At 41.2% G+C, this 11,486-nt stretch overlaps 1 protein-coding gene across 2 annotated transcripts in view; it reads right to left on the reverse strand.

The window, feature by feature from the left end:
* Window positions 1-11,486, reverse strand: part of LOC111869914 (host cell factor) — a 162,496-nt gene that overhangs the window by 75,307 nt on the left and 75,703 nt on the right. For both annotated transcript variants that reach the window (XM_023861804.2, XM_023861795.2), the window contains exon 11: window positions 825-1,088. In XM_023861804.2, coding sequence (XP_023717572.1) covers window positions 825-1,088 — 264 coding nt within the window. The remainder of the gene's footprint in view (window positions 1-824; window positions 1,089-11,486) is intronic.

The following is an 11,486-nucleotide window of genomic DNA, read 5'->3' on the forward strand; positions in this document are numbered from 1 at the left end:
TGAATTGCAGCAGACAGGGTGTTTTCTCCGAGGAATCTGATCACAATGCGTTGTTCCATGCTCTGTGGTATCTTCTGTTCACGCATCACTCTAGCAACTCCCACACAGGACTGAAGACGTTCTAACCCAAACAGGAGGGAGGGTGGAGGTTGTGGCTTCACTCTCTCAAGGTTTCAGAGCTGTTGCGCAGTGCAGCATGTTTACATACAAATCAGTCTCGGTCATATTTGAACCACATTGTAAAAAGTACTGTAGGGCTTGCCCTCCATTCTTCATCCTCCTGGATGTGTATGCTGAAGTACAAGTATGGGTGTAACGTATATCCTGGATAGGCCGTTCCATAGCTCAAGTGGTTAGTAGCTGGCTTCCCACAGTGGCGGCCCAGGTTTGATCCCAGGTCTTGTCAAGTGGGATTTGTGGTGGACAAAGTGGCGTTGGGGCGGGTTTTCTCCAAGTACTTCAGTTTCCCCTGCCAATCTTCATTCCGCCAAATTCTCCATCATCATAATCACCCGGGGCAGGCTACAACAGGTCAATCAGTGGCTGTTGTGCCGAGTGGAGCTAGTTGGACCCCATCCCCCACTAAGCAAATTTTATCTCCTGGATGTTACTCACTTGACAACCAATGCATAAAAATTTTCAAAGTCTGTTACAGTGAAACGTTGCTATGACAACACAGGTGCTGGGCTGAGTAGATTAAACATGCAGATAAAAAAGTCATGCAATCAAACATGATATGTCATTACTTGAACGGTTTCACTTCTAGGGTTTATGATCATAAATCAAAATAAGAGATAGTTTTCTGCGGCTCAGTTTTCACTTACCCATGGCAGTCTGTGCAGCACTCACAGCCTGAACAGTCCTCAAGCCAGATGCTGTGGTTACCACTATTATTTGTGGTCCACCAGCAGGACGTCCTGGCATGCCAACACTCATACCAGCTGTCCCTGGCATGCCACCTGTCATTCCTGGACCCGGTTTCGTGATCACTATAGTCTGCTTTCCCCCAACCCCTGGTGCTTTGCTCACAGTCACCATGTTTGTTGGCACAGTCTTCATGGTCGTTAGTACCTTTGCAGTGGCTCCACCTAATGGGACAAACAAAAATTATAAAGTCTATTAAGACATGTTCTTTCTTTTAATGAAATAACTAAATCAATTTCATTCTGAACACATATTTTTGAACAAATCACGCACACACAGACACAGTTCATGCTGATGTCACATCAGCAGATAAAAATTATATGAGGGAGGTAGGAATGCTGAAGCATAACCTCTCTGCTATACAGGTTTGATGTGTTCCTCTTCAGCAGTACTACAGAGTAAAGGTTACTACACACCATCAAGGCATGTGCAGTCAAGAATCTAGATAGGAACTATAAGAATAGGAACATCTATATTCTATCAGATGGGAATCCAAAACTGGACTCAAACAGGCAAAGGGACTTATATCAGGGTCCTCCACCAGAACAATGAAGGATATGTTATTAGACAAGAGACCAATTAAGATGGGTGGTAGGACTGTTCGCAGGGTGCTATCACCTAAAAGGTCACCTTTTCAAAATGGGATTGACAGACGATCCCACTTGTGAAAGGTGCCTGAAAGAAGACGAATCAGCCCGACATATCCTATGCTATTCCGAGGACACAGCTCATTTAAGATTTTGTCACTTGGGCCAGTTCTTTATGGAACCAAGCAACTACTATGACACCCACATAATTAAAGCCCTGCAGTTTATTCAAATTGTAGGATTAATAAGGGGTTAATTAAAGGGGCCCCCTCGTTGGTGAGGGGGTTTGAGTATGCCAAGGACCCTGAGAGCTATACCAGCGGTAGTGTAGCTACTGGCAGGGCCTCCCTTGCTGGACAGGTCAAAGGGTAGGCATCAGACGAAGAGAGACACCAAAAACCAAAAACTGATGCCGGAAGCAGCGTCATCAGCAGCGACTTGAAGCACAGAACAAATGATGCTCGAGATGGTTCAAGTTCGTATAGCAACAGGCGTGACCAGAGTGGTTTGAACGGCTGTTGTACTGCGATGTGGAAAGCAAATGGAAAAACTACCACATTATCACTTTTCCTGGACAGTCTCTTTCCAAAAACAGAAGATCACATTAAGTGGAGGAACTGTTTTGGAAGAGACTGTGGACCTGTCATCTGACAGTTACTGATCAATCAATCAATCAATTAAAGGGGAAGCACAACAGATAACTGTTGGTCTCAGTGCAGGGGTTGGATTGTAGCCCACCCCTCATACATACATACATACATACATACAAAGGTTACTGTTTATCTTGCATTGTGACTTACATAAGCACCTCTCACGGTTAATTGGCACAAAAATATGGAAACACCTCGTGAAATGCATGCCTGAATTGAAGTGTTTATTTTAGCGACGTTTGTAGGTGACACTGTTGTATCTGCCCAATACCACTACTTGTGCAACCTCTGCAATACGTTGCACGCTTCACTTGTTGTCGAGCCAGTCTTCTGTGTAGTTTTTAGTGCATCATGTCAGAGCTAACAGAATTCAAACGCAGGCAAATTGTTGGGGCCCATATGGTGGGTGCTTCTGTAACGAAGGTAGCCGAGGTTTCTGGTGTTTCGCAAGGCACAGTATCGAAGATTATGACCACATACATGAGGACTGAAAAAACCGCATCCGATAAACACCAGCGTGGACGGAAATGTGTGGTGAGTGATCAAGACAGACAAACATTGTGTAGGACTGTGACGAAAAATAAGAAGACTACAGATGCAAAAGTGACTGCTGAACTGAATGTCACGCTCACAAACTCTGTCAGCACCAAAACCGTACGAAGGGAACTCCACAAGAAGGGTATTTCTGGACGAGCTGCAATTCCAAAGCCACTCCTCAGTGATCAAAATGCCACTAAGAGGACAATGTGGTGCCGAAGTCATAAAACCTGGACTATGGAGCAATGGAAGACAGTCATTTGGTCGGATGAGTCCAACTTCACACTGTTTCCGACTTCTGGCCGACTTTACGTCTGGAGAACACCATCCAAAGCTTACAAACCAGACTGTTTGCTGCCAGAGTGAAACGTGGCAGGGGTTCGATCAAGGTATGGACAGCCATATCATGGTATTCTATCGGACCCCATCATTACCTTGCAAGGTCACGTCTACGTGACCATTTTGGGTGACCAGATCCATCCCATGGTACAAACTTTGTTCCCCAATGGTGATGTCATTTACCAAGACAACAATGCCCGTGTTCACACAGCTCACATCGTCCAGGACTGGTTTTCTGAGCACGAAGATGAAGTGTCACATCTGCCATGGCCCCTACCATCACCACATATCAATATTATTGAGCCTTTTTGGTCTGTTCTGGAGAGCAATCTGCGTGCGCGCTATCCACCTCCATCATCGTTAACAGCACTTGCCAATGTTTTGCAGGAAGAATGGTACAAGATTCCCTTGCAACTCATACAAGACCTCTATTTATCCATTTCAAGGAGACTGCAAGCTGTTCTGCAAGCCAGAGGTTGTCATACACTTACTTATTAGTCACAGTAATGTGTTTTTTGTTGGGTGTTTCCATATTTTTGTCCATCACCTGTAGTTCTCAACCACATCTGTGCCAGAATCAGTATTTTACATCACAAGCAGAACTTTGTGTATGTGGTGGGTTTTCTTTTTTGTATTCCAAATATGAGGGCTATTCAGAAAGTAACCTCCATTTATTTTGGGCAATTAATGTTGGAAATAGTTGGGAGGGGGGGGCTCAGGCATGCAATGTAGCATCACATAACCCCTTGCCTTGTAAACTATCATATAACTGGTCACATAGCATTTGTTCATCTCTGCAGAGTGAGTTACGATGCGTCCTGTGATTGATAATCCTGCCAGCTGTATAATTTGCTGTTATAAGCTTTCTCTGGGCTAAATAGGTGATTATTGCAAAAATCCATTATGAATTATGCACACAGTTTACAGCCAAAATGTAGCAAGGGAAGAAACTGTGGGATGATGGTATAGAATGCTCAAAGATAGGCAAATAAATGCTCGCGATGAAGCACTAAGTGGCTGGCAGTGATGCTCTTGTTCAAAGTGTTGACCAAAAGATTTGTGAAAGGTGGCGCTTCACAATTTCAGATATTTCAAGTGATTTTCTACAAATTTCATGCACTCTTATAGATAAGTTAGGCTAGACTGTCACAAGCTTTGACCTTTTTAAAGCAATACCACAAAGATGGCAATGAATTTCTCAATCACATCTATGAGTAACAGGTAATGAATCCTGGGTTTCATTTGGAGAATGTTGAAACCAAAGGGCAGTCGGTGCAGTGGATGTGCATACATATTCAACAAACAAAAGGAACAGTTTAAACAAATGCTGTTTGCCAAAAAGCTGATGATAACTGTTTCCTGGGACAGGAAAGGCATGCCAATGGTGGAATTCCTGCAGCAAGAGACACCACCACCAACATCCAAAGCGTATTGTGAAACAGTAAAAAAAAATGCACAGATCCATTCTGAACAAAAGGCATGGAATGCTGACATCCAGTGCAGTGCTCCTCCGTAACAATGCACGTCTACATACAGCTGCTCACATTCGATTCCTTGTATGGCTGTGGTTTCAGTAATTTCGCTGCAGTTCTCACAAAGCTCTATTTGTGCTGGACATGCAAGTTTACATTAAAGCACAGTGTTTTACATGAATACCACATGATGTGCAAGTTTGCTTGTGGGAGTTTGGGCAAAATCAGAGCAAGTTTCCCACAGGATCTTGTCAACAAATTAATAATAATAAATGTTGATGTGGAGCATTAACACTGAAAAGGTTGAATAATTCTGGAACCTGGTTTGAACATCAGCATCATAAGCCTCTCAAGAATCATGTACAAGAAATGGAAATATCAGAGAGAACCTGAGGACTAAACAAAATTACTGAAACTATGGCTGTTGCACACACATCGCAACCACAAAGGAAGTAATTTATGTAACTGGTACCTTCAGTCAGTCATGATGGCAAAACTGATACCGAGTTGACAGTTTTTAGAAAAAGGCTTCATTTTATTTCAATGGGCATGTACACACTGGGGCACATAAATCCTACATCCCATACAAGGAATTAATGCTTGTACTGTCCGAAGTATGAGCTACAGGCCATGTTTTATTCAGGAAACATTAATTCTTCCACATGTACTGCAAGGGGACACCGCCATACAGTATCACTGCAGCACAGTGAGCAGGAAAGCCAGCAACCCATGCAGTGAACATGCCCTCTAGTAAATTTTTATTAACTGCCTTCATGAAGCTGAGCCCTTCTGGAAAAGCTGCTAATTATATAGCTACTCCAGAGCTTCCCACCAATTTATGGAACCCAGTTCATTAACGTATTCACAATAGCCCTCCACCAGTCCCTATCCTGAGCCACATCAATCCAATTCATACCATCCCAACCTATCTCTCTAATATCCATTTTAATATTGTCCACCCACCTACCTCTTCATCTTCCTAGTGGTCTCTTTCCTTCTAGCTTTCCCACCAATATAGTACATGAATGCATATTCTCCCCATTAGTGCTACATGCCCTGCCCATCTCATCTTCCTTGACTTCAATATACTATATGCATGCATATTCTCCCCATTAGTACTACATGCCCTGCCCATCTCATCTTCCTTGACTTCAATATACTATATGCATGCATATTCTCCCCATTAGTACTACATGCCCTGCCCATCTCATCTTCCTTGACTTCAATATACTATATGCATGCATATTCTCCCCATTAGTACTACATGCCCTGCCCATCTCATCTTCCTTGACTTCAATATACTATATGCATGCATATTCTCCCCATTAGTACTACATGCCCTGCCCATCTCATCTTCCTTGACTTCAATATACTATATGCATGCATATTCTCCCCATTAGTACTACATGCCCTGCCCATCTCATCTTCCTTGACTTCAATATACTATATGCATGCATATTCTCCCCATTAGTACTACATGCCCTGCCCATCTCATCTTCCTTGACTTCAATATACTATATGCATGCATATTCTCCCCATTAGTACTACATGCCCTGCCCATCTCATCTTCCTTGACTTCAATATACTATATGCATGCATATTCTCCCCATTAGTACTACATGCCCTGCCCATCTCATCTTCCTTGACTTCAATATACTATATGCATGCATATTCTCCCCATTAGTACTACATGCCCTGCCCATCTCATCTTCCTTGACTTCAATATACTATATGCATGCATATTCTCCCCATTAGTACTACATGCCCTGCCCATCTCATCTTCCTTGACTTCAATATACTATATGCATGCATATTCTCCCCATTAGTACTACATGCCCTGCCCATCTCATCTTCCTTGACTTCAATATACTATATGCATGCATATTCTCCCCATTAGTACTACATGCCCTGCCCATCTCATCTTCCTTGACTTCAATATACTATATGCATGCATATTCTCCCCATTAGTACTACATGCCCTGCCCATCTCATCTTCCTTGACTTCAATATACTATATGCATGCATATTCTCCCCATTAGTACTACATGCCCTGCCCATCTCATCTTCCTTGACTTCAATATACTATATGCATGCATATTCTCCCCATTAGTACTACATGCCCTGCCCATCTCATCTTCCTTGACTTCAATATACTATATGCATGCATATTCTCCCCATTAGTACTACATGCCCTGCCCATCTCATCTTCCTTGACTTCTCATTCTAATTATACTTGGAGAAGAGTACTTGTTATGAAGCTCCTCATTATGCAGATATCTCAAACCTCCTATCACTTCATCTCTCTTTGGTCCAAATATTCTCCTCAACACCCTCAGTCTATCTTCCTCCCTTGGGGCCCCCATACACACACAGTTTGGCCTCCAGTTCGGCCTGCACAGTTGAAGACTGAAAGGCAAAACTGACGTGTGTGGTGCGGCCGGCCAATCGTTTGGACTGTTGACCTGTGGGAAACCCGTCAGTCCGTCAGTTCTGCCTGCAGGACCACAGCACGTGACGTGTGTGACTCAACATTATAGGATGGAAGACCGTGATTGTGGCATGAAGCCTGCTGCTTTATCTGCGCATGTATGGGGAGGAAAGGGAAGGAGTTAACTGTCACAGTTTTGCCTGTAAGGTCGATCGGAAGGCCAACAATTAAAGTTTTGTATATTCTAATTTTTATGTTTTTGGACTGCAGACGAGAAGACAAAAAGTTCTGGACTGAATGGTAGCAAGCATTACCCGAGTTCAATCTCCTCTTAATTTTCCTCCTGAATCAGGTTTTGATTTATTATCGTCATTCCCAAATATCTGAACTGTGCCCTCCACCAGTCCCTATTGTGAGCCACATCAATCCAATTCATACCATCCCATCGTATCTCTCTAATATCCATTTTAATAGTCCACCCACCTACCTCTTCGTCTTCCTAGTGGTCTCTTTCCTTCTAGCTTTCCCACCAATATAGTACATGCATGCAAATTCTCCCCATTAGTGCTATATGCCCTGCCCATCTCATCTTCCTTGACCTATCATTCTAAGTATACCTGGAGAAGAGTACTAGTTATGAAGCTCCTCATTATGCAGTTTTCTACAACCTCCTGTCATTTCATCTCTCTCTGGTCCAAATATTCTCAACACCCTCACTTAATGTCAGAGTCCAAGTTTCACACCCATACAGAACCACAGGCAAAATTATAGTTTTGTATATTCTAATTTTTATGTTTTTGGACAGCACATGAGAAGTTAAAGGTTCAGGACTGAATGGTAGCAAGCATTACAAGCGATCAATCTCCTCTTAATTTCCTCCTGAATCAGGTTTTGATTTATTATCGTCATTCCCAAATATCTGAACTGTGCCACATTTTCAAAATATATGTTACCTATCTTTATGTCGTGATTTTTGCCTTGCGTTCTGGTGACAAGGCAGCATCATATACTTAGATTTTTCAGTGTTTACTTCTAGACCAACCTCCTTACTTGTATCAATTAAAGTCTGTGTGTTTTAAGGAGACTTAACTCGGGTAATGCTTGCTATCATTTGGTCCAGAACCTTTGTCGTCTCATCTTCTGTCCAAAAACATAAAAATTAGAATATACAAAACTATAATTGCCTGTGGTTCTGTATGGATGTGAAACTTGGTCTCTGACATTAAGAGAGGAACATGTTGAGAATCTAGTAATGTAAAAATGTTCAAGTTGGTAATAGTGATCTACATTCATTTTTGTTTTGTATTATAATAAAAAGTTTCTTCTCATCCAATATGGCTGTTAAATAATATGTAAGCACGACTCAAAGAAAATCAACAGGTTATGGGCCCAGATTTGCTCAAAAACTAAAAAAGGAGAAGACAGAAGAAGAATAACGAAAAAAATGGCAACCACAGAGACAGAAGAGGTAACTAATCTGCCAAAACTGAAGGACACCGACTCATTTCCATTGTGGGATTTTGAAATAAAGATTCTGATGCGTGCAAAAGAACTGATAAACATCGTTGTTGGCAGTGACCTGTTAAGTGACCAAGAGATGAAGAAAACATAAGGAAATGGAAGATGCAAGATGCAAAGTGCCAATACTACATAGTGAGAACGATACACACGTGAAGACCCACACTGTCACATGCACAACTGCGAAAGAAATGTAAGACACCTTGAAGCAAATTTATCAGCGAGACACCTCTCAACAGAAGTGCCTTCTGCTACAAGACTTTTACAACTTCAAGTATGACAAAACTAAGGATATGATGACAAATATAAGTCATGTGCAGAACACTGCCTTCAAGCTTCAACTGAACCAAAACGTTGATGAAAGCACGATCATGACAAAAATAATGATTCTACCAGAAGACTACGAACACTTCAGCACTGCCTGGGACTCAATGGCAACCGTGGACAGAAACCTTGACAACCTGGTGGCCAGATTGATGTTGGAAGAAGTGAAGTGCAAGATGACGACTAAAGAAGAGGAAAGCATAGCTTTTAAGACAGTAACTAAAACCAAAAGTAAAACCCCTTTCAAGTGTTTCAATTGTAATCAAATAGGTCATGCCCAGATCAACCGCCCCAACAAAGGTAAGAGAAAATGCTCTATCTGTAAAACGAATTATCACTCTGAAAAGGACTGTTACTTTAGAAATAAGGACAGTGATATGAGAAAACAATGTACAGTATGTAAGAAAATGAACCATGCTGAAAAGGACTGTTATTTTAAAGACAGGAATAAAAGAAGCAAGGTAAATTTTCTAGCCGAAGCAGCAGAAACCCACGTGAGTGATGCAAGTAAAAAAAAGACAAAATATATGTAGTGGATAGTGGTAGCACATGTCATATGACAAATGTGAAAACTGACTGGATACATACTAAGCAGTATACGCAATGTATAAAGGTAGCAAAGAAAAATCAAAGTATGACTGCAAAAGAAATAGGCAATTTAGAATTTAAAGAGTGTAGTTTGAAAAACGTTTCATATGTTCCAGAACTCATAAAAAAAATTTCCTTACATGCATGGATGATTATACGCATTTTTGTAAGATATACATGTTAGAAAATAAGAGTGAAGTGTATACCTTTTTGAAGGAATATGTAAATGAAACTGAGTGTCATTTCAATACAAGAGTGAGAAGAATAAGATGCGACAATGGAGGGGAATATAAGAACGCCTTGAGAGAATGGTGTAAGAACAAGGGGACTGTAATGGAATTTACTATACCATATTCGCCACAGCTAAACGGCACTGCCGAAAGGATGAACTGTAAATTGTGGAAAAGGCAAGAGCATTGACTTTTGACTCAGGTTTAAGTAAGAGAATGTGGGGTGAAGCTGTACTCATTTCTGCATACCTACTAAACAGAAGTGACAGTGAATGGAACGCCAGCGGAAAATTGGTATGGTAAAGACCAGATCTGGCTGGATTGAAGATTTTTGGTTCAGAAGTGTACGCTAAAATTCTCGGACCATTAAAAAAGTTGGAGAGTCGTAGCAAGAAAGGAATATTCGTTGGATACAACACAAATGGCTACAGAATATGGGATCCAAATACTGAAAGGACCTATGTCTCATTCACGAGTAAACCTGTGACAACAAATAAACAAAAGGAAATGGAAAGAGTGACGGATCCAGAAGACAAGCCAAATACTTCAGATCAGGAAGATAGTGAAATGCAGCAAGAACCCAAAGCTGACAACAATGAAGAAGAACCAACAGATACTGAAGAGGATGAAGAAAATGAAAATGCTGACCACAAGGATAATGGAAGGAAAAACAATGGACAAAACGAACATGGATATGCATTGAGACCAAGAAGAAACATTCATGCACCCAAAGTACCGAGACTATCACACAGAGAGTCAAAAAGAGGGTATGCTCACCTATACATATGACGAGTGCATGGAGAGCAAAGACAGCGAAAAGTGGAAGAGAGCCATTAAAAAGAAAAAGCATTCGTTCTACCAAAACAAAACTTGGATATATGTAAACAGAGAGAACGCAATTGGCAAGAAAATTATGACCAGTAAATGGGTTTTCAAAATAAAGGATGATGGAAGACACAAAGCCAGACTGATTGTGAGAGGATGCTAACAAAAGGAAGGGGAAATAGATTTCAAGGATACCTTCAGCCCAGTTGTTGACATGAATTCTCTTAGAGCACTGTTTCCCATAGCAGCACATAAGAATACGAACATGCAAATCTTTGATGTGAAGACTGCCTTCCTGTATGGAGACCTTGAGGAGGAAAACTACATGGAGATACCAGAAGGATACAAGAACACTGGCAAGATATGTCTCCTGAAAAAGGCATTATATGGCTTAAGACAAGCACCATCGCAATGGAACAAGAAGTTGACAACCTTTCTAAAAGAAGAAGGTCTAAGCCAACTAAAATCTGACCAATGCATTTTTAAGAATGATGCCAATAGTTTGTTCATGGCCATTCATGTGGATGACGGGATAATCATGGGAGAGGATGAAAGACAAATAGAGGAAATTTTGCTGAAACTGGAAAATCAATTCCCAAAAACCACAAATGCAAAAGTTTATTTAGGAATACAAATTTAGAGGCAACCAGATGGCATATATATCTCTCAAACAAACTATGCAAGCCAAATGTTGGAAAAATAGAACATATTATTATTATATTTATTATTTACTGCAATTGGGCTTATGCCCGGTGGCAGTGTTTACAAAAGCGGACATACATTCAACAAAGATACATCACATACGTCTCAAGAAATAATTTTCACAGTACAGTACAAGTACAATGACCTAATACAAGTACACTTCACTTGCTCTACTGATTTTGCTTTCCTAACCTTCTTTCTAAATATATGCGCTTTAATGGGGTGAGTCCCAATCACCCCTTCAGGTAACTGGTTCCAGTCAGCAATGGTCCTGTTCACAAAGGAAAACTTCCCGACATCTGTTCTTATTTTTCTGGCTCTTATTTTCCTAAGGTGATCGACTCTACCCACGTAGTGTGGCG

Source organism: Cryptotermes secundus, unplaced genomic scaffold (genome assembly GCF_002891405.2).
Source record: "Cryptotermes secundus unplaced genomic scaffold, Csec_1.0 scaffold958, whole genome shotgun sequence".
Classification (NCBI taxonomy): Eukaryota; Metazoa; Arthropoda; class Insecta; order Blattodea; family Kalotermitidae; genus Cryptotermes; species Cryptotermes secundus.